This window comes from Galeopterus variegatus, unplaced genomic scaffold, assembly GCF_000696425.1.
Source record: "Galeopterus variegatus unplaced genomic scaffold, G_variegatus-3.0.2 Scaffold835, whole genome shotgun sequence".
Classification (NCBI taxonomy): domain Eukaryota; kingdom Metazoa; phylum Chordata; class Mammalia; order Dermoptera; family Cynocephalidae; genus Galeopterus; species Galeopterus variegatus.
The window spans coordinates 483,967-508,263 of record NW_007726946.1 but is presented as its reverse complement, the minus strand read 5'-3'; the positions used below and the strand labels follow the sequence as shown (position 1 = coordinate 508,263).

General features: G+C 44.3%; 1 protein-coding gene across 4 annotated transcripts in view; it reads left to right on the top strand.

Annotated features, from left to right (window-relative positions):
* The first annotated feature begins 1,925 nt into the window (after nt 1–1,925).
* MLKL (mixed lineage kinase domain-like) overlaps nt 1,926–24,297 on the top strand; it is a 25,221-nt gene continuing 2,849 nt past the window's right edge. For 2 of the 4 annotated variants that reach the window (XM_008572777.1, XM_008572779.1), the window contains exons 1-8: nt 1,926–2,012; nt 6,549–6,995; nt 11,774–11,848; nt 12,837–13,026; nt 17,170–17,267; nt 18,698–18,833; nt 21,151–21,232; nt 23,345–23,493. In XM_008572777.1, the coding sequence (XP_008570999.1) occupies nt 6,551–6,995; nt 11,774–11,848; nt 12,837–13,026; nt 17,170–17,267; nt 18,698–18,833; nt 21,151–21,232; nt 23,345–23,493 (1,175 nt within the window). In that variant the 5' untranslated portion in view covers nt 1,926–2,012; nt 6,549–6,550. Of the gene's footprint in view, nt 2,013–6,548; nt 6,996–11,773; nt 11,849–12,836; nt 13,027–17,169; nt 17,268–18,697; nt 18,834–21,150; nt 21,233–23,344; nt 23,494–23,699; nt 23,750–24,297 lie in introns of all 4 variants that reach the window. The other 2 variants (XM_008572776.1, XM_008572780.1) reach the window with 2 other exon arrangements.

Sequence of the window (24,297 nt, the reverse complement as noted above, 5' to 3'; positions counted from 1 at the left end):
ACAGACTGTAAAAAACAATCTCAGAATCATGTACCTCGACTCTATGTTTGATGTCCTCTGCACAGTGGTGTGGAGGTTGGGTCCTCAAGTTCTTAGACAGCTCCACTCCTATGGCTTTCCTGGTCTCAGGCCACACTTCGGCTATCTCAGGCTGGTGTTCCACTCCAGAAGGTTATACACTGTATGGTTCCATTTCTGTCAGGCCAATGCACCCATCCTGCAGCTGCTGAGAGTATTGATGGATAATGGCTCACACAGCTGCCCCTTCCTTGGAGAATTGCTCTGAGCTGCATCCTTGTTTAGCTTCCCCCCCACCTCCGCCCTATCCTATGCCCAGTCCCTAGAGCCTTCCTTCCATAAATCACCAGATCTCTTGACCTAGGACAAGAAAATTGAGGTTGCAGTAGATGGAGAATAACAGCATGGGGAAATCAATGAATGAACAGAGACTTCAGACATCCTCTACCCATGCCTTTCCAACCCAAAGCCTTTTCATACATCTAGTTCTCCTTTCAGAGGAAAATAGTCTGATGAGTAAATGACTAACATTACTTAAACTTCCTAGCTGGGAACACAGCCAACCTTAGTAAAACACGACTCACACCATAACAGAAAGCTTTGCAATGACCTTAGAAGAGGAAGTGGTTTACCACCAGCGTCTTGGGGACTGCCCAGGGACCCAGGGTATGGATAAGGGGACCAGTCCCCCTCCCACAACCAGGCATACTGCACCAATGCCTAGGGGCCCACCTGGAGACCCAAGACATGGAAAAAAGGACTGGACCCCCTCCCACAACTGGCACACTGTGCCAGCACCTCATGGCACACCCAGGAACTTGAGGCATGGATCCAGGGTCCAGACCCCCCCACCCACAACCAGGCACACCACAAGTGCCTCATGGCCCCACCTGGGGACTTGAGGCATGGATCCAGGGTCTGGACCCCCCTCCCACAAACAGGCACACCATGCCAGCACTTCAGGGCTCGCCCAGGGACCTGAGGCATGAAGCCCAGGGACCAGACACACCCCACAAACAGGCACACCACCAGCACCAAAGAGCATGCCAAAAACATCACCTCCACATGGGTGGCCCACCACAGCCACCACAATAACAATGGCTGCTGCAAAAGCAGCTAGACACCACAAGCACCATACAGATGGTCCACCAGCCACTGGAGTGTATTGACACAAGGAGAGTCACCATTAGAGACTAAAGAAAACAATAGGATGTGTCTCTCCACAAAGCCCATGCCAGAGTGACAGAAGAAGCATCTGCTCTATGATAGTATTGGGGGACCTGAAAATACCTATCTGCACTGGATAGATCATCAATAGAGTAACCATTACTCTTTCAGAGGGAGAGAAGAAATCTAGGGTTATCAGTGGTGGGAGGGGGGAGGGAGAGGGGGATAGGGAGAGATTGGACAAGGCGCATAAAGAATAAGTACAATTTGTAACAATATACACACTAGTAATATTGATTTGATCAACATGTGTCAACACTGAATCCCAAAAATATGTATAATCAATTATGATTCAATAAAAAATAAAATAAAAATTAAATTAAGTTAAATTTTTAAAAAGGAGAGAAGAACTCTAGGGTTAATTAGAGGGGGGGAGGAGGAGGGAGGGGGATAGGGAGAGATTGGACAAGTGGCATAAAGAATAATTACGATTTGTAACAATATATATGCTAGTAATATTGATTTGATCAACATATCTCAATTTTGAACCCCCAAAATATGTATAATCAATTTTGATTCAATAAAAAAAAAAGGAAGAGGAAGTGCTGGGGTTTTTTCCTACTTAGATGTGTCTCTTCCCTCACTGCCGGCCCCCCCCTTCGCTCCCCCACCCAGCACAGAGGAGCAGGCCCACGAACTTCCTCTCCAGTTTCCGCAGTTTTTTTGCTCAACCTCCAGGCCTTCTCATACCGCGTGCTGGTTATAATAGTTCCCTGGGACCTTACTGTTTTCTGAATCCCCAGCCCCAAGCAGAGAGCCTGGCACAGGTGAGTACTCCACAAATAGCTCCCGAGTGAAGTTTGGGAAGGTGGGAGAGTGTGGAAAGGGCAGAAGCGTACCAGGAGCAAGGAAGGGGCCTTGGCTCTGAGCTGCCTGAAAAGGGGTTCCAGGTAACCAGGGCTGACAACTGGAGCCGAGTCCGAAGCCCCGAGGAGAATTGTCAGAGCCTTAGGGACCTGGGCGGTGGCCTCTGGGGAGCGCAGGACAGAAGCAGCCGTCCAGCACAGGCTGGTTGGCGGCAGCACTGAGGCGCAGGGCGGCAGCTGAGATTTCACGTCTGCAGGGAAGGGGACCGCCCTGCAGCCGCCAGCTCCGTGTGGAGTCCCGCAAGGCCAACGGGAGCGCAGAGCGCGGGCCACCCGAGGGAGGGAGGCGCAGGGACCTCCCCGCGGGTTTTGCGTCCGCGGCCTGCTCCCCTGGGCAGAAGGCAGTGGTTGGAGAGAAGCCGGAGGAGCGGTCTTTCTGGAACTGTGCACGGGACAGATCGGACGCACGTCCCTCGGGAGGGACGAGGGTGAGACTGGGGTCGTCCAGGGGTGCACGCTGTCCCGGAAGGCGGCGGGGCAGAGGGGCTGCAGCCAGATTCCTGGGCAGTGATGGGAAAACCGGGGGTGGGGGTAGGGGTGGGGGTGGGGAGGTGACCCACGGTGCGATTTCCTGGAACTCAGGACCAAGTTGGTTTCGTTTCCTCCGCTCTGGTGGTGGGGCTGTCTGCTCTGATCTCTGACTACCTTCTGCCAAAGCCGGACGAGGAATAGGGGTGGCATCGCGAAGAGGCAGGGGTCTCTGCAGCCCGGCTCAGACCGGTCCAAGCAGCCCTAGACAGACCAACTCCAGGTTGTCAGTGGGGAAATTTGCAAGATAGATTATTTCTGTTCTTGGGGACATATGCCCTCTTCCTTTCCTGGGGCACAGTTTAACCTGATGTAATGAGTCTTAGCAGAAAAGGAATGCCTGATGACCTTTGCTTGTAGGGAAGCAGGAAGAAGATTGATATTGTTACTGCCATTTTAAGATTTTTTCACTTTTAAAATTAATAACTTTTTTCCTCCTAGTTTTACTACAAGTAACATGTGAACATATTCTTCAGGTAGTTAGTTTTGCATATAATAAATAGCACTGCAATGAACATCTTAGCTTTTCTGCAGCATAAATTCTTAGAAATTCAAATTGCTGAGTCAAAGTATGTCTGTATTTACATTCCCTTTCATCCCTTTGACATCCTTATATATATTTAATAAGTCCTAGACAATTCTTAATTATTGCAGTTTTTAAAATATTTTAATATCTCATAGGTAAGTCCCCTTATTTTTATTTTTTTTAAATCCTGGTTATCTCTACTAATTTCCTGTTTCAAATGAATGTTAGGATCATTTGGTTTCAATCCCAAAATATACCATTGGAAGTTTTATTGGAATTGCATTAAATTGGATTTACATTTGGGAAGGATTACCAGGTTTGTCATTTTTAATCTTCCCAGCCAGAAATAGAATACTTTTCTTCAAGTTTTGTTTTGTGTGGTTTTCTTCGTACCACGCCAGCATCCTTCCTGTAAAATTTATTATTTTAGATTTTTTGTCACATCTATGAGTGGCTTATTTTCATCATTATCCTTTCTGATTAGTTATTGCTGAGATACGGCTTTTTGATGGGCTGGTGTTAAGACAATTGAAGCTTGGACCTAGGAAGCTGAAATTCGCAAGATTTCTTCAGCAACATTTTGGTATTTGCTTCTGTCCATGGTGAACCTGCCCTCATTAGTCCCAAGAAATGGCCTTGAGGACATCTGCTCAGCAACTGGGACCCATTACGAATTTTTAAGAGTGCCCTAATACCTGTTACCTCCTTTGCTAGATCAGTATAACTCAAAGGCAACAAAAACAAAAGGGTATATCAATTGTTCACTTATTTGGTTTCACTTCTGCCAGTGTCTTACTCATGCTTTAAAGCTAGATTTGAGTTCCAGACCAATCATCTTCTCCAAGCTTTTTTTTTGATCCGTAAAATGGTGATAATATTTAATCTACCTATTCATCGAGCAGCTGAGAAGATTAACTTTGTTTTAAAGTACTTTGGAAACTGTTTCCATGGTCTTGTACTTATTTGCATACAACCTCCCTGAACCTCAGTATCTTCATCTGTTGAATGAAAACCATGGAGAGTTCATGCTTCCAAAACACTTAGCATGTAGTATATGAACAGACAGATTTGTCATCATTGTTATTATCATCATTCATTACTGAACCCAGTTGTCTTTTGTTGCAAGTAGAGCAAACATGATTTAAACTGGCATAAACAATAAAGAAAGTTATTGGTTCATAAAATCTGTCGTTGAGGGATAGGGTAGACTTTGGGGTTAATTCAAACCAGTGGCTTGATGTTGTCATTAAAGACTCGGATTCTTTCTTTTTTCCATTCTACCATCTCCAGGTTAGTCTTATTCCACGTTTTGGATCAGGGCTCCACGCTTTCTCACCCATATTCAGAGAACAGAGAGAGAGAGGTTGAGAGTAAGAAGCTGGCTTCCTGGGTTCTCTTAGAGGATCAAACATTCCCCTCAACCCAAATTAATTCAAGTACCCAGTTTTGGACCAATCATGTGATGGGCTATTAGGAGTTCTCTGATGCCTAAGTAAAGGTTTCTTAATCCCTGCACTATTGAAATTTGGAGCTAGGTAATTCTTTATTATGGGGGCTGTCCTGTGCATTGTTGCACCCCTGGCCTCTACCGGCTAGATGCCAGTAGCACCCATCCCCCAGTTGTGGTAACTAAAAATGTCTCCAGACATTGTTAGTTGTCCCCTGTGGGGGGCATAATTGCCCCTGATTGACAACCACTGGCTTAGTCTCATCAAGTCTCACCCATGAAACCAGGGGTAAGGTCAGCTCCCCTCAAACACATTGCTGAATGGGAAGGAGCAGATAACTAATGAAAATTTGGACAGTAATAGGAAACAGAGAAATGGATGTTTCCTAGGCAATACTAATGTCCACCACGATTCCTCTGGACCTGAAAAATCTCTGAATCTTTCATTGTAAATGCTTCTGAGAGGGGCAGCACTTATAAAATGAAGTCTTATTGATGCATAGTACAAGGGGGAGGTTAGAACAAGTTTGCAGCTGGCAGCTTGCCGGTTAGCTCGGCTGATTAGAGTTCAGCCTTGTAACACCAAGGTCAAGAGCTTGGGTCCCTGTACCTGCCAGCCACCAAAAAAAAAAAAAAAAAAAGGAAGGAAGGAAGGAAGGGTCCATATATTTCAAGGAAAATGGGAGTAAACATATTCCTTTGTGGCAGTAAACACTATTCCTGGATCAGCTCACTTCACTCATTTGAGTTACCTGCCTGGCCCCTGAACCCTTATGCTTTAGCAGGATATATTTGTTAGAATAGGCTAAACTGATGTAAACAAAAGACCTCAAAATATAATGCAATATATTTTACATGCAATTAAAGTTTACATGCAATAAAATAGAAGTTTACATGCAAGAGAAGTTTGTCACTCACTTAACAGTCTGTGGCAGATGTTCCAGGTCTGTGGGCAGCTCTCCTCCAGGCAATGATTTGGGAACCCAGGATCCTTCTTCCTTGGGGCTCCACCATCCCTAGAGCCACATCATCCTGTGCATCCAGCTGGCAGAGGGACAGGGAGCGTGTAGAGGAGACAAACCTGCATCAGCCCAAAGCAGCTCAGGTCACTCACGCCCCATTGGTGAGTTAGTCACATGGCCATGACAAGCCGCAAGAAAAGCTGGGAGATATAGTCCTAACTGTACCGACACTTCCCAGCTATGGCTCTGTTATTATGGAAGGGCAGAACAGATTTCAGTGGGCAGCAAGCCGTCTCTACTGTATTAGTCAGGGTTCTCCAGAGAGACAGAACCAATAGGATATGTATATAAACATATGAGAAGGGATTTATTAGGGGAATTGGCCCATGTGATTGTGAAGGCTGAGGAGTACCACAATAGGCCATCTGCAAACTGGATGCCTGTGGCTTAGTTCAAGTCCATGAGCCTCAGAACCAGGGAAGCCAATGGTGTGATTCTCAGTCCACGGCCAAAGGCCCGAGAGTCAAAGATGCCACTCGTGTAAGCCCTGGAACCCAAAAGCTGAGGAGTCTCAAGTTCACATGTCCACGGACAGGAGAGAAGAGTGTATCCCCGCTCCCATGGATAGAGAAAGAGAGATTTGCCTTTTTCTCTATTTTTATTCTCTCCTGTCCTGTAGTGGATTGGATGGTTCCCACCCATACTGAGGGTGGATCTTTCCCACTCAGTCCACTCAGGCTTATATACTAATCGCTTCTGGAAACACCCCTACAGACACACCACAAAATAATGCTTTTCCAGGTTTCTACTAATTCCTTAATCTAGTCAACTTGACACTTAAAATTAACCATTATATCTACCTTACCTGAAAATAGTGGAGAGACTTCTTCAGGCATTTAAACCACAAACACCTTCAATTCTAGTAGGAAATATGCAGGAAAATGTGGGACTTAAATTCCATCCATTTGTTCCAGGTATGGATAAATTGCAGTACATCATTTCCTTAGGCAACTTCATCTATAAACAGTGTGAAGACATGAAATACTGCCAGAAACAGTGCCAGCGTCTGGGGAACCGTGTCCATGGCCTGCTCCAACCTCTGCAGATGCTCCAAAACCAAGAAAAGAGGAACCTTCCCAGAGAAGAGAAGATAAACTCTGCCCTGAACCATTTTGAGGCTGCCCTGGAGGAAGCTAAGAGGCAGATAGAAAAGTTCAGGAATGAATCCAATATCCGCAAGTTTATAAAAGCAGGTCATAACAAAATGATCTTTAGTGATGTGAATGAGAGGCTGAGAGATGTCTGGGAGGAGCTCTTGCTGCTGCTTCAGGCTGATCAGTGGAAATTTGTTTCAAGCATCAGCCAAGGAGCATCCTGGCCACAGGAAGATCAGCAGGATGCAGAGGAAGACTTCCAAAGTGGTAAGTTGGTTTTTGGGGGGGGATGAGGGTACAATTGGGGGCATTTTAGTCTCATTTTGATTCAGCAAAGGAGCAGGAAGGATGGAGAAGTTTGAGCAGCTCTGTATACATGCAGCTCAGAACTACTAGCATCTCTGGGCCTAGATATGGTGGGGGCTGGTGAAATTTGTGGAAGCCAACATGGGGAGGAGGGCAGGAAGATGGTACCAATGAGTCTCTTTTGCCTCTCCATTCTCTCTTTGATGTGTTACCTGGAATTCCAGAAGCTCACTCCTTCCAGCCTTAGTTTTTCCAGGACCCTAAGTTAAGATGTAAACTGTCCAAGAGGAAGAATTAACTAAGCAAACACAAATTGAGCACAGTTTGTCTGGCACTGTTCTATGTGGCCAGGGTGACCACTCTCTGATGGGGTGACATTTGAATAGAAACCTTGAATTACAAGAAGGAGCTAGCCAGACGAGGATGAGGGGAACAGCAATCCAGGCCAAGAAAACAGCACATGCAAAGGCCCTGAGGTGGGAACAAATATGGCATGTGCAAAGAACAGCCAGAAGGCCAGGGTGACTTTGGTGTAGTAGGTAAGGGAGAGAGTGGCACCAGATGAAAGTGGGGAAGGAGGCTAGAACATACAGGAGCCAGGACATGCAAGGCTGTGTAGGCATGAGAAGAAATTAAGATTTTATTCTAAGAGTCAAAGGAAGCCAGTGAAAGGAGGTCCTTAAATGTGGGCCTGTCATGGTTTGATTTGTATTAAAAGAAAATCACTCTAGCTGCCATGTGGCAAATGTACTATAGTAGGGTATATTAGTCAATATTGATGTGATAATACTTTGTAACGAACCACCCCAAAACTCAGAGGCTTGAAACAATAATCCATAATGCTCATGCTCACGGGTCTGAACATCCGTTGGGGTTTTCCTGATCTCAGGTGGACTTGGCTGAGCTTGGCTTTAGGCACCAGGTTCAATTTGACTCTATTCTTTGTGTCTCATTCCGGAGCCCAGGCTGAAGGAGCAGCAAGTAGCTGGAGAATGTTCGTTTCACGGCAGAATTGCAAGAATGCAAGCCCAACTGTGCTAGCACATTTTAAGCCTTTACTTGTGTCATATTCACTAACATCCAAAGCAATTCACAGGGCCAAGCCTAATGTGAAGAGACAGGAAATTCAATTTGCCCATTACTAGGCTATGGCAAGGGCGTGGATGTATAACACTGCTACATGGGAGTTAAGAATTGGGACCAAGGGCTGGCCCGGTGGCGCACTGCTACAGTGCGCTGCTTGGGAGCACGGCAGTGCTCCCGCCAAGGGTTCGGATCCCACATACAGACCGGCCGCTCACTGGCTGAGCGAGGTGCAGGCGCAACACCGAGGGTTGCGATCCCGTTGCCGGTCCCGGTCCGGTACGGGCACGACACTGAGGGTTGCGATCCGTTGCCGGTCATGAAAAAAGAGACAAAAAGGAAAAAAAAAAAAAAAAAGAATTGGGACCAATAATTCAACCTACACTGGGGAGCCGGAATGGAAGTGTGAACCCAGTGAGGAAAACACTTTAGAGGCTAGTAAGACATGACAGTGGCTTGAACTAAGGTGGCCCTGGTTGGACTTAGGGGAGGACAAGGCCCTCAAGGGACAAGACATAGGTTAAGCTGGAGGTGGGGGGTGGGAGTGGAGCCTATGCCACTCATTACACTTTTGCAGATCCTGGTGATATGAATTCCAAACCCTCCCCTCTTGTAGGGATTGTGGGTGGAAAAAGAAGGAGCGAGGACAGGGTGATGGACACATGGATGAACTTTCTGGGTGCTCAAGCCCAGAGGAATAAGTGTTCTCCTCTTGAAGTGGAGGGTGCTTCATCCTCAATCAGGTCAGCTGGACACAACCAAGCAGGATAAATCAGATCTGGAGGAGACCTGCAGGCAAATGGGTCCTTTACCTTTTTCTTTTTTAATTTATTTATTATTATTATTATTATTTTACATTCTAAAATGTTATTATGGAGCAGCTGGGGTGAAGGTGGAAAGAGGAAGGGGAGGGAGATAGGGTGGGAGGACAAGGAAGCGAGGTGCATGATGGAGGCCCATAGCATTCCCTTCATTCATTCTGGCAGAGGAGCCCAGGGGGCTTCATGCGGTGGCTCAGTCATGGCTGGGCTAGATACAGACATCAGGGGGATGTGGCTGAGGCCCTCAGCCCCCTGCACCCCAGCTTGGGAGCCCGGGGTGCTTCCAGGAGTAGCCCAATGGTCATGGCTGGGCTGGGTGCAGTCTCCGGGGGGCATCGCTGTAGCCATCAGCCCCCCACCACCCATGCTCAGGAGCCCAGGGGCACTTCCAGCAGCAACATGGTGGTCATGGCTCGGCTGGATGCAGATGTGGAGAGGGCTTGGCTGAGGCCCTCAGGTCCACCCCCCATGACCCCAGCTTGGGAGCCCAGGGGGCTTCCAGTTCTTCTAGGTTTTATAGATATTCTTTGGTGGTGTTAGACCTTTACTGGTTAATATCAAAATTTTGTCTCTGATCTGTGGGTATTTTGTTTTTTCTTTCAGTTCTGTGTTGGATTATCAGCTACCCCCACCACTTAAACTCTGTGCTGGAACTAATTTGTTGTCTTTTGCTTACTTCTAAAATGGGGGAACTTCCTGTGAGATTCAGCAGTTGAGCCCTGTGGTTAAGCTAAATTGCTGCTTTGCTGCTGATTCTCTGGGGAAGGCTTTTTGTGCAGCTCAGGTTTTAATTGTTGACCTTTTCAGCACTTCCAAGTCTTGTGAGATCTGGTACACCTGGGTTATGTGGAAACTTTGGTCTGGGCTTGAGTTTTTTCAGCACACTGCACCCCTTGCAGTACTATATTTCTGACTAGTCTCCTCTGACTGGGCCTATGCTGACTGGAGGGCAAGGCTGTCCTTGCTGTGCCCCAGTGTTTCCCCTGTGGGCCCATCTCCCCCACTGCCCATACTCCAAACACTTCCCATAGGATGGGCCATGTGCTGGTCCCTTGCGATGACTCCCCAGACTCTGAGTGGCTCCTTTCTTCAGTTGTCTGTGACCCCATGCTCCTTTGTGGGTCCACAGGAACCCTGTCAGTGGTCTTGCTGGTCTAGAGGCCACCAAGGCCCTCTTCTCCCCTGCCACCTCCAAGCAACTTCATATGAAGGGCACAGGTGGAGCTTTTGCCAGCTCTTGTTCTGTGTGCTCACCAGGGCCAGACTTGAAGCGGTCAGGGCTCAAAATGGTCAGAGTGGTCCTTTCTTTCTCTCATCGTGGCTTCTCCTGACTTCATGTACTCCGTAGGTCTCTCCTCCTCTTCCCCTGGGCTCTAGTGGCCCCAGCTTGGCAGTTGTTGCTTTTTAATAGTCGTAAATTGGTTGACTGCGGGCAAATGGGTCCTTTTCTGAAACGAGGAAACAAGGCATTTGTAATACCCCAATCAAACATCCACCAGCCTCAAAGAGCCAGCTGAAGGGCAGGATTGGCTCCCAGCTTTCCTGATCATCAGCAGGTGTTGATCCACTTCCTCATGGAGGTGGGAGACACATGAATGTCATAAACCTGGACAACAGGATTTACTTCCTGCTCTTGCCTTTACATTTTTAAAACATTTTTTATGACATAATATGTTTACGAAGTACAAAATTCAAAAGATACAAAAAGGGCCAAGAGTGGGAAGTAAATCTCCCTCTCCTTGACTTCAAGGGCCCATTTCCTTCCCCAGACACAATCTCACAATCTACCAGTTTCCTGAATAGACTTCCAGAGACTTAAGTATATATATTTTGTTGGTGGTGGTATACAATCAGCAGCACACTAAACACATTGTTCTGCTTCTTGCTTTTTTCATTGAGTAATCTTGTGTATTCTTCCATATAAATATTCATAGAGTTGCTTAGTATGCGTTGGTATGCATGGACCAGATGTGTTTAAGCAGCTCCCTATTGATGGACATGTAAGTCGTGTCCAATTTTTTACTATTTTAAGAAGTCCTGCAATGAGCATCTTTATATATATTTCAGGATATCTCTACGAGAAATTCCTGGAAGTGGAATCACTAGGTTTAATCACTAGGTCAAAGACTATGGGCATTTTAAATTTTGACAGAGGTTGCCAGATTGCCCTCTACAGAGGCTGTACAAATATCACTCCTACCAACAATAGATGAGATTATCTGTTTCTCCATACTTTTTCCATTAGAGACTTTCCCAGTTTTAGCACTGACTGTCCCATGTCCTCAGAAGTCCTCGGTCCTGGGCGAGCTGGGATGGTTGGTCCACTGTAAATAGTGTGCTATAAATTTTTAAGCATGTTTCTGAGCATAAATCAGGATAGCTTAGATTACCCTATGCTTAAAAAAAACAACAGCAACTCAGCATCATAAAGGAACAAGTTTGTTTCTCATGCAGGCAAAGTCCAGGAGACCTCCAAGGTGGCCGTCCTCCTTCCAGAATGCTTTCGATAGTATGGAACTTCCATGTTGACGCAGACTTTCCTTACTCCCAAAGCAGCTGAGTGAGACTTTGAGCAGCATCAATGAAATGCTTCCACTGGGAAGTGACACACATCTCTTTTACTTCAAAGTGTTTCCAGTGTGCTTAGAAGTAGAAAACTGAATATTGGTGAGCAGTAGTAATTCCTACCACAATTAATATGATAGGTAAAAAATGGTGTCTTAGTGCTTTTAATTAACATTTTGGTTTTCATTAGCATGCTGCTATAACTAGCATTTCTACTTTTGAGTATTTGCTGGGTTTTTTTTTTTTCTTTGTATTTTGCTTTTCCTGCAGACTATGAAAAGATAGAAGCTTCACTGAGGCTGTTGACTATCAACGTGGAAGAAATCAAAGAAACCTTGAGGCAGTGTAAGTTATCATGTGCCCTGATGCTTCTGACTGTCCACAAACTAGAAGTCATCTGTTTACTAGGAGCTCTAGTCTCCCCCCACCGCTGCCTTATCCATTTTCTGTGCCAGATGGCTGGAGGTAGCCCACAGCTCTTGGAATGCACTTGTGGCTGTCTTAGGCTTCTGTCCATAAAGCAGCATTTGAAAGGGGCTTCTAACTAGCAAGATATCCTCTAGCACCTGTCAAAGTGCAAAACTTCCTTTATGAATAGCATCAAAGCTTCAATTGACCTTTTGAATTTCCAGGAAGAAATTTAAATTGTTGGGGAGTTCATGGCCTTGGGGTGGAGAAGGGAAGAGGAGAGAGAGTCAACACATAACAGCAATGAAGTCACTGAGCTTGAACCACATCTCTAACTACTCGATCTGAGATGACCAGACAATGTGCTAGGTGCTCAAGTGCCAAGCTGTGTGGCAGTAGGAGTACATGACAGAGATAGGTCTGGGACAGGGGTCAAGACTGGAGGGATAGGGCCGGCCCATGGCTCACTCGGGAGAGTGTGGTGCTGATAACACCAAGGCCACGGGTTCGAGTTATAGAGAGTAAGTATTGATAAGTTATAGAGAGTAAGTATTGATAAGTTATAGAGAGTAAGTATTGATATCGGATCCCATATAGGGATGGCCGGTTAGCTCACTGGGTGAGCGTGGTGCTGACAACACCAAGTCAAGGGTTAAGATCCCCTTACCGGTCATCTTTAGGGAAAAAAAAAAAAAGACTGGAGGGATAGACAGGATTTGAAGAGGAGGGAAAGGAAGTGTGTGACACATTTCTGTTAACCGTCCAGCTGTGTCTGTCGGTCACTAAGAAGCATTGGAACCAAGCTCCAGCCAGGGCCAGCTCTGGTTCATGGTGTAGAGCTTCCACTCACATGTCACAAAGATGCCACTTCCCTTAGGACACCTTGCTTAGCTCATTGACTGTCTATTTCCTTCTGTCCTGGGAGTGAGTTTGGATTTACCACGGAGACCTGTGGAACAGATCCCACAATATCAAATCAAGGAGATTAAGAAGCAGCAGATTTCAGAATGGACCCTGCTAAGGAAGAATGAGTTCAGCACACTTTATAAAGGAAAATATTATGAATCTACAGTGACCATAAAAGTATTCAACAAACCCCAGGCCAGAAGCATCGGGTAAGTCATTTTGTATGGTTCTCTCGTATATATCAATACTTACTCTCTATAACTCCCCACAGAGAGAGGCATATTGTCTCCACTCTTAGATGGGGGAACCAGGGCTCCAAAGGGTTAAATGACTTGCCCTCTACTATTAAGGAGCAGAGTATAGACTTAAACACATGTCTTTCCACCTCGATTCTAGAGACTTCTTTTATTCATGTATGTATGTATTTTTAAAAATTTGTTCCCTTCCATTCCTGTTTCTCAGTTCCCCATCCCCTTCACAGACAATAATTCTAGTGAGTTTTATTTGTACATGTTCTTACAAAATGTGTGTTGTTATGTGTGTATGCATATTTCTAATTTTCACAAGTGGTAGTGTTGTCTCTTGCCTACTTTTCTAACTTTTTCCACTCGGCATCATGGAACATGTACTATACATAGAGTCTTTTCCTTCTGTCTATTATGCATCATATAGATCACATTATACCTATTTTTTCCAGTAATGAAATCTAGTCTCTTCCAGATTTCCTCCACCAAAAATAGTGATGTCATCAGTATACCTTATGAACCTGTATAAGAATTGGGGGGGGGGGGTGTTGTTCTATAGCAGGAGAGGAATTGGTGGGCCATAGGGTATGCATATATTAAATTGACTAAGTACTACCAGGTGACTCTTCACAATGGAGTATATACATCTATACTCCCACCGGCAATGTATGAGAGCTCCTATATCACACATCTCCACCAGCCATTGGTGTTATCCAGCTTTCTAATTTATTTCATCCTTATAGTTATAAAGTGGTAACTTATAATTAATTTACTTTGCATTTATCTGATTCCTAATGAATTTCAACATTTATTCATATGTGCTTTGGCTACTTGGGTTTCCTCTTTTATAAATTGCCTGTTCACATCCTTTGCCCTTTTTTCTGTCCCAGTTGCTATTTTTGTCTTGTGGTTTGTAGGAGACCCTTGAATATTTGTGGAAATTATTCACTTGTCAGCTTTAGGTGTTGCTCAGGTCTTCTCTCATCACATTATCAATATTTTAACTTTATCCATAATGTCCATCATCAGATGTTTTAATTTTGATGCAATCAAATCCACCAAAATTTTACCTTATTATTTGTGCTCTTGGGGGAAATTTCCCACCCCTAGATCTTAAAGGAAGTGTATATCCTTTTCCCTTAAATTTACAGTTTTGTTTTTCACATTTAGGCTTTAATCCTCCTAGAATCCACCTTTGTATATGATATTACATAGAGTCTACTTTTGTTTTTATCCACATAGTGAGTCAATTTTCTCAACACCATCTATTAAATGATCTATTCTTTCCCCATTGATTTGTGGTGCCACATTTATTATATATTAAACTTCTATGTAGAAATGAATCTGACTCTGATCTTTCTAATCTATTCCACTGATCAATTTGTCTGTTTTTGCATCAATAACACACTAGCATTGTTTTTTTCTCTGTGACTTTGTAGTAAGTTTCAATATCTGGTAAAGCAGCTCCTCATCTTGATTCTTCTTTTTCAGGTTGACTTAACTAAATAAATGTTAGAGGAAGTTTTTATCACATTCCTCAAAATACATATTAAGATTTTGATTGAGATTATATTTTTAACAGCATTATTGATATATATTTTACCATAAGATTTACCCATATAAAGTGTGCAGTTTGGTGAATTTAAATATATTTACAGAGTGTGCAACCATCACCGTAATCTAATTTTGGAACATTTTCATCATCCCCCAAAGAAACCCTATACACATTAGCAGTCATTCCACATTCACCCTCATCCCCCCAATCTCCAGCACTAGGCAACTGCTACTCTACTTTCTGTCACTATAGATTTGCCTGTTCTGGATATTTAATGTAAATGGCCTTTTGTGTCTGGCTTCTTTCACTTAACATGATTTTTTCAAGATTCATCTATGTTATAGGAGATGTCAGTACTACATTTCTTTTTGTAGCTGAATAATATTCAATTGTATGGATATCTTATTTATCCATTAATCAGTTGTTGGACATTGTGTTTTTTCTACTTTTGGGTTATTACAAATAATTCTTCTGAGAACATTCATGTACAGGTTTTTGTATGGACGTATGTTTTCATTTGTCTTGAGTAGATACCTGGGGTTGTATGGTAACACTACATGAGCTTTTTGAGGAACTGCCAGACTGTTTTCCAGAGTGGTTGCACAATTTTACATTACTACCAGCAAGTATAAGAGTCTGAATTGGTCCACATCCTTGCCAATACTTGTTATCATCCAACTTTTGGGGTACAGTCATTCTAGTGGGTATGAAGTGGTATCTCATTGTGCTTTTGATTTGCATCTCCTTCAGGATTAATGTGCTTATTGGCAATTCTTTGGAGAAATGTCTATTCAAATTTTTTGCTTGTTTTTAAAATTGGGTTGTCTTTTTATTATTGACTTCTAAAAGTTCTTTATATGTTCTGGATACAAGTCCCTTATCAGATATATGATTTGCAAATATTTCTCCCAGTGTGTGGATTGTCTTTTCACTTTCTTGATAGAGTACTTTTAGGCACAAGAAATGTTAATTTTGATGAAGTCCACCTTATAAATCTTCTCTTTTATAGCTTGTGCTTTTCATGTCATGCCTAAGAAATCACCTAACCCAAGATCACAAAGACGTATTCCTCTGTTTTCTCCTAAGAGTTTTATAGTTTTGGCTCTTACATTTAGGTCTATGATCTACTTTGAGTTAATTCTGGCATATTGTGTGAGGTGGTCATTCTACTTCATTTCTCTACATGTGGATATCAAGTTGTTTCAGAACCATTTGCTGAAAAGACTATTTTTTCCCATTGAATAGTCTTGGCAACCTTGTCAAAAATCAATTGGTCATAGATGTATGAGTTTATTTCTGGACTCCCAATTCTATTTCATTGATCTACAATATATGTCTATCCTTATGCTACTGCTGTACCATCTTGACTACTGTAACCTTGTAATAAGTTTTGAAATTGAAAAGTATGAGTCCTTCAACTTTATTCTTCTTTATCAAGATTGTCTTGGCTATCCTGGATTCCTCACATATCCACATAAATTTTAGGATCTTCTTGTTAATATTTGTTTTTTAAAAAGCCTATTAGGAATTGAATAGGGATTGCATTGAACCTGTAGATCAATTTGGAGAGTGCTGCCATCTTAACAATATTAAGTCTTTCTATCCAGGAATATGGGATGTCTTTCCATTTATTTAGATCTTTTCTTTTTCTTTTTGTTTTGTTTTGGTGGCTGGCCAGTATGGGGATCTGAACCCATGGCCTTGGTGTTGTAAGGCTACGCTCTAACCAGCTGAGCTCAGCTGTGAGCTAACCAGCCAGCCCTAGATCTTCTTTAATTTCTTTCAACAATGTTTTAGGTACAAGGTTTTTAGGGTATGACTTGCACTTCTTTTATTAAATTTGTTTCTGCATATTTTATTCTCTTTATGCTATTGTAAATGAAATTGTTTTCTAAATTTCATTTTCAGATTATTTATTGCTAACACATAGAAATACAATTGATTTTTGTAGGTTCTGGACCTGCCCTGATTCTCTCACAGACCTTGGACAAGTCCCTTTTTCTCTTAGAGCCTCATACTGAGAGTGAATGAACAGATTGGATTGAGTTGGTAGTTCCAATGATCCTCTATAATAATTTACCTGCCCACATTCCTGAGGGCCCATGCTTTGGAAGGAGTCTTGTTTATAAAATTTCACTTAATAATACCTAATTTCCTCAATTTTGTTATTTGAGGGCACACACCACAGTCTATCAGAACATATGCTAAACAAGATATTACAGCCCTAAAATGATAACAAAAACTTGACATTTTAGTTTGCCTAGTAAAACCTTATAGGTCATAAGTATACAATTCTATTAGGCTGATTGAAATACTGAAAAGAGATTAGCAAGCCCTATTATTATCTTCACAGACCCTTAGGGCCTAATTCTGCTGCCAAGTACATCCCAGAGGCTCCACATGCTGCCATCAGTAGCTGAGCTCATCAGCCACCCCCACAGGAGATGTTGATGCTCGTACCTCACCCCCACATCACAGAGGGTCACTAGACCAAATGTTCTCTAAGGGACCTTCCAGTTTTGAGATCCTAATTTCCTCTTTTACCTTTGTAGAGTAGTGAGGCGTACTTTCAATAATGAGATCAGAACCATGAAGAAATTTGATTCTCCCAACATCCTGCGTATATTTGGGATTTGCATTGATGAAACAGGTAACAGGTTGATCAAGTTTTTGATGTCCTGAAATATACCTTCTGTGTTTCAACGTATTGCATTTTTTAAGAATAGCTGAAAGGGTGGAATCTACACAGTGTGATTGTCATCAAAAAAAAAATTTTTTTTTTTTTGCATCCCAAGATGCAAGTTCCCATCTTCTTTTAGGAGAGCATGGCTTCAGCTTCAGGATTGGTTTGCAATAATGTGGCCACATCTCCCCCTGCCAGTCCGCTGGAGCCAAGGGGGTGCTTGTTCAGATGCTGGCCTGGGTGAGGAGTGTATTTCACTGCTATAAACCATTGTAAAGCTGCCTGACCCAAACAAGGAATCCATCCTTGGTCATCATTAGTGTAGAGCAAGTCTAAAAACTGATGGGCTGAGCCCGTGGCGTGGTTCAGATGCTGGCCTGGGTGAGGAGTGTATTTCACTGCTATAAACCATTGTAAAGCTGCCTGACCCAAACAAGGAATCCATCCTTGGTCATCATTAGTGTAGAGCAAGTCTAAAAACTGATGGGCTGAGCCCGTGGCGTGCTCGGGAGAGTGCGGCGCTGGGAGCGCAGCAGCGCTCCCGCCGCAGGTTCGGATCCTATATAGGGATGACTGGTGCGCTCATGGCGCTCACTGGTTGAGCGCGGTGCGGCCGGTCTCAAAAAAAAAAAAAGAACAAATAAATAAATAAATAAAATAAAAATTAAAACTGAACTAACCTGTCTCTTTACCAAGAACCTTATGTGTCAGGTTCTTTCTTTTTATTTTTTAACGTGGCTGCATTTTCTCTCATGGTGTGACTTCTCCTGCTGGTCATATTTATTTTGCTGCTCTTGCCTAGAAAGAGCACAGAGCAACTCCCATCTTATCCCCTCTGGAAGTTTCTCCACAGCCTCGGGCCATCCTGATTTTAGACCTTAAAATCCCAATTGAAAGGCAGACTTTTAGAGACGTTTATTCTCCTGGGTGACAGCTGAGGTGGCCAACATACTTTGTGCATTGGCTTTGCCTCTCAGTCCTGTGAACTGGGACCTGGACTTCTTGTCTGAATTGCCCTCACCAGCTCCTGCACCTGTGCATCAGCGATTTCTCCACACATATGTACTAAGCTGTTTGTGAGCACCATGTGAGCAGAATACACACACTTCCTGCCCTCTTAGGGTTTACAGTTGAGTGAGGAAGACATTACTCAAACAAATGTAGAATTACAACATGCCAAATACCATGAAGAAGAGGGTGGTAATTCTGGGGACATTTGACCGACTCAAGGAGGTCAGGGAGCAAACTGTGTGGGATGGGGATGGAAGACTGGGGGGAAATGGTACTCACAGCAGAGCCGAGTTTATCTCTGTAGAAAGATGGGGAGAGGTGGGCTGCGAAGAGTAGGAGCTCGGAGAGGGGCTGGATCTTCATGGTATCTGGCTTCTTCTCATCAGTGAGTCCACCTCAATTCTCCATCATCATGGAGTACTGTGAACTTGGGACCCTGAGGGAACTGTTGGATAAAGAAAAGGACCTCACATTCGGTGTGCGCATCGCCCTAATCCTGGGGGCAGCCAGAGGCTTGAACAGGTACCAGATGGGGTGAAAGGGTGCCAAGAAGAACTGGACGGGTCTGTCTACACCACTGTTAATCCCAGAGATGACAAGAGAACAGGCCAGAAGCCCCAAGATAGTCTCCTGCTCATACACTGTTTTACTACTTACTCCGATTATAGATAGAAGGGAGAAAGGAGGATTAACCCAGTGAGCACCAGATTGCAGAATTGGAGGTTGAATTTAATGTCCAGGCTGGTCTTATAGAGTTGGATAGGCCCTAAACTTGGGGTTGCCAGACTTAGCAAATAAAAATACAACATACCTAGTTAAATTTGAATTTCAGATAAGTAATAAATAATTTTTTAGTATAAGTATGGGGCTGGCCAGTTAGTTCAGTCAATTAAAGTGTGGTGTTATGACACCAAGTCCAAGGGTTGGGATCCCCATACCAGCCAGCCACCAAAACAAAGAAAAAGTATTAAATATGTCCTAAATATTGCATGGGGGATATTCACACTAGATTTCGGATATAACACATTCAAGATAAACAAAATATTGTTTTAGTATAACTATGTCCCATGCAATTTGGGGGTGTACTTATACTTTAAAAAACAAAAAATTCATTTGGGCCAGTCCGTGGCTCATTCGGGAGAGTGTGGTGCTGATAACAGCAAGGCCGCGGGTTCGGATCCCATATAGGGATGGCCGGTTCGCTCACTGGGTGAGCGTGGTGCTGACAACACGAAGTCACGGGTTAAGATCCCCTTACCGGTCATCTTTAAAAAAAAAATTCATTGTTTATCTGAAACTCACATTTAACTGAGTGTCCTGTATTTCATCTGGCAAATCTACCTACTTTCTCATGCAGAATCTATGGTTCCTTTAGTCAAGGGTCCCCAAAGGCCAGTCACTCAAAAACCAGCTGTAGGGCTTTTATCACATCCTTAATACCACCAGTATTATTTACTTAACATTTTTCTTTAAATTGACTCACTTTTAAAAAATCTAAACTTAGTTTTTTTTTCTATTACTACCATAAATTGAAAACCAATATGGCTCGCCACCAATAGGTGACCACAGAGAAAACCAAAACAATGTAATTAAGTTCTGGCTGGATGAGCTGCCTGCGGGAGCTCTGTAATTCAGACCCACATTCTCTTTGTGCAAAGGAGATATTAGCAGACTTAGAGAGGTGTTAAGGACACCTGACACCAAACTGAGACTTTCTCCTTGACGTACTCAGAGAGATCGGAATAAACTGAAAGGAGAACAATTTTCTCTGTGCGTGATCTTGCATACCACTATATCTCATACTTTTGGAAATACTGTCTTAGCTATTAATTTGAAATTATAAAGTTTATTTCTTCTCAACTCCCTAAACTAGTGAGTTTTATGAGAAGTAATTTTGGATGCTGTAGGGGACATCATTAGTGTCATCCAGCTTCTTTACCAGCTCCATGTACTCATCCCCCACTCATGCTTTGCTGCTAAAAGTTCATAGCTGCAATCTTCAGAGGATCACCCATGGGCACTGGAACCCATTCACCCTCATAGATAGCTGAAAGTGTCCAGGAGTTTAATATCCACCCATCCTTGCCCCACCCACCATCCGTAGCCACTGACTGGCTGGTGTAAGAACAGAAGACCAGCTCACGTGGGACAAACCCTAAGGTGTAACTGTGCTCCAGAGGTGTCCATGAGATCAGGATGACATTGCGACTTCACCTGAAATCACAGCCTTGCTTGATTTCTTCTCTTTCCCTATCCTGCTTCCTCCACTCCCTCTCCCATTGCTCCTGGGTGAGAAAATAAATAAATAATTCTTAATTAATCACTTGTACCCAAATCCTTGGCTCGTAATCCACTTCAGGGAGAACTCGACCTCAGGCAGACATTATGACAACAACCCGAACTGGGACACAGGCTCCTTTAATCCCAAGCACTTGCCTGTAAGTCAGTGGGAACCCCAGCTTCACCTTCTGTTTAAACCAGAAGAGTCCTAGGCATGGTCCAACCATCCAGCCATGCCTTTGAGCACTTTGGTCTGCCTAGCACCACCCAGGAAAAGCACTTTCATCCTTTTCTACCTAAAGTGATGCCTGGTGCCACATTGCACGCACTCCACAAGAGCTGTCATGCCTGCTTGTACAATGCATCGTAGCTCTGCTATATACTCATAGCACACAATGATCAAATCTCTCCTCTGCATCCCAGTTTTCCCATCTCCACGGATAGCTACCCATGAGGAAGTCATGGTACTGACCAGCCTTATTATCCTGGTAATGACTGTCAAAACCCCAAGAAAGTCTGTGCAAAGGTCATTATTATTCTCTGTCTTTGGTCATGTCAGGCTACACCATTCAGAAACACCTGAACTCCACAGAAACATCAGCAGCGCAAGCTTCCTGGTAACTAATGGCTACCAAGTGAAGGTGAGTATGCCTTCCAGGGGGCTCTTTGAGTCAAACCTGCATGTCCGTTTGGTGCTGGGAGAGGTACACAAGGGTCTCAGAAAGGCTGTGCCTGCTTGTTTCTCTGCTTTAATTTTGGTACTGAGCGCAACTCTTCCCCTGCCTGTACAACTTTCCAGTGCCCACCACAGGACAGACTCAATCAATCTTGCCTCTCATTCTAATGCCCACCTTCCCTCACCGCCTGCTTAGCAGGGAGAGGCTAAGAGTCATTTCCCCTTAAATGCCTGGACACCACTTCTATGTCCCTATAACACCCACCAGGGGATTTTCTTAGAGCCGATAGGGTATTCAGACACACAGAACTGCCATAGGCCACACTTGGCATTCAATGTCACTTAGAAGGGTATCCTGAACAAAACACAGATGCCAGTAGCACCAAACCTTCTCTCCAGTGTGAGTCTCCACCGTCATCCAGCAGATATTCTCTTTGTCTCTGCCCCAGATGCTAGATTAAAAGGCTCCCATCAGGTGGGTGTGGGGTCATCCAGGCTTAGAGGCCCCATGACCGGAAAGAGTCAATATCTCTTCTAACAATCTTTCAGGCATACCTTCCAATGTCCCTGCAGGGATGTGCCAGCTGCCAGTTATAAGGCTTGCCACAAAGCACGGCATCCATATCTGCTATGTGTAGTCCCCTTCCCCCCACCCTGTCTGGAAGCAATTTAACCAATCAGAGGTCTTTTTTTTTTTTCCTTTTTGTCTTTTTTCGTGTCCGGCAACGGATCGCAACCCTCAGTGTCGCGCCCATACCGGGCCGGGACCGGCAACGGGATCGCAAACCTCGGTGCTGCTCCCGCACCTCGCTCAGCCAGTGAGCGGGAACCGGTCTGTATGTGGGATCCAAACCCTTGGCGGGAGCGCCACCATGCTCCCAAGCGGCGCACTGTAGCAGTGCGCCACCGGGCCGGCCCAGAGGTCATTTTTTTATCAGCAATGTCACTAAAGAGAATAGGTGACAGTCTATCTTTATCAGGTTTCCAGGGGGAACAGAGCTAAAAAGTTAACTGAAAACAAGATTTTCATATGGAAGAAGAAAGGGTTTTGTTAACTCGGTATCCACGCTTCCCAAGTGCTAAAAGAAAGTTTTCTCTGTCGTCCATAGATGGTTTTCTTTCTCCCAGTCTTATGAGTGTCAAGGACAGCCCTCAGTTAACCAAAGACAGGTCTTTTCTGCCTTTCAGATGTCTTTCTCCCTCACCAATGGTGATATAAGTACTCCTGAAGCACTATGTCTACAGCACTCTCATGATCCTCATCACCTGACTGAAACGTGTGCTATTCAGCCTTTCATCCCTGATATCTAGCATGGTGCTTGATGTCAGAGAATGTCAGTGCTCACTAAACATGTGAGCAAATGAAGGAATGAAAGGGGGATGCGCCATCTCAGAGTCTTATCCTCCTCCTGACCTTGCCACTAGATTTGGATACCTGGCTGAGTGTGGTACTTCTGCACACTGATGGTGCTAATGGCAGGTGTGCATGGAGCAAGAACATTCACTCCCATTAACTGTGCTATGGCTTCTTTAAAAACCCCATGTAACTGTACAGGGTCTGCAGGGATCACTCACGCTTATCAAGTAAATCCAAAGGAACAAGCTGATCCCCTATAGGGTCAAATAGAACAGAGGGAATGTCCTTTCATCATTTTTTATCTGCTTCTGGGAGAAAGCAAGCCATGTGGTAGCTCTGTGCACCCCTCTCCCCGCTCACTGAATGGAGTTGAGTCTTCAACTGAGAAGCCCCTGTATCTAAAAAAGTAATACTAACAACAATTACAACTTACCAAGGCTCACAGGTGCTTTATAACCATTATCTCAAGTAATTCCTCATTGCCATCACCCCATTTTATAGAGAAGAAATCTCTTTGTCTTTCTCTTGGTGGATGTTCTGTGATAAGTTAAATTCATAATGTTAGCCAATAGCATAGCCACACCGGCAGAAGACACTATTGGAAATAAATCCCTAAGGTAAAAGACCATTCCCTGACAATCGTATGTAGTGCCAAACCCCTGTGCTCTACGCCTCCACCCGAGATCTTGCTGTTTCTTTCTAAGTCACGTCTCTATCTAGCTTGCAGGATTTGAACTGAGCAAAACACAGACTTCCATCAGCCGGGAAACTAAGGAAAAAACAGAGATTGTCAATTCTGCAGCATATGTCTCACCTCAGGGACTGGAAAATGTGTTTCATAAATATGACATAAAAGCTGAAATATACAGGTTCGTTCATGTTCTCATGCAGATTCTGACTCAGATGAACAGGATGAGAAAGCCCAAGTCAAACTCCTCTTCCGAGGACCATCTTAACTCTGGTGAATGGAATTGGGTGGTAATCAGAAAATTCACTGAGTTTTCAGGAAATGGCTAGAGGGAAATGGGAAAAGGGAAACTTGTTATGGTTGTTCAGTCTCTTTGTTTTCTTTTAGCTTCGGAATCGTCCTCTGGGAAATCGCCACTGGGAAGATTCCATTTGAAGGTGATGAATGTGAAGGCTGGTTCAGCCGGTGCTGGGACTGGGTCCCCTTCCAATAGTCTAGAAATTTCCCATTGGTGCTGTCCCAGGAGCTTTGTTCTCCAAGGTGGGAACTGCCTGTGCTGGTCAGTGGAGTCATTGGAAGCCCGTCTTTTCCATATTCGAAATCCCTAGTTCTGATGCCAGCCACCAGCATCCAGAGACATGTTTGAGTGCCAGAGCAATTTTTTTTTTCCTTTTTGTCTTTTTTACTGACTGGTAACGGGATCGCAACCCTCGGTGTCATGCCCGTACTGGGGACCGGCAACGGGATCGCAACCCTCGGTGTTGCGCCCACACCGCACTGAGCCAGTGAGCGGGAACCGGTCTCCACATGGGATCCGAACCCTCGGCGGGAGCGCCGCCGCGCTCCCAAGCAGCGCACTCTCCAGTGCGCCACCGGGCCGGCCCATCTTCGCAATTTTTTTTTTTCCTTTTTGTCTTTTTTACTGACTGGTAACGGGATCGCAACCCTCGGTGTCATGCCCGTACTGGGGACCGGCAACGGGATT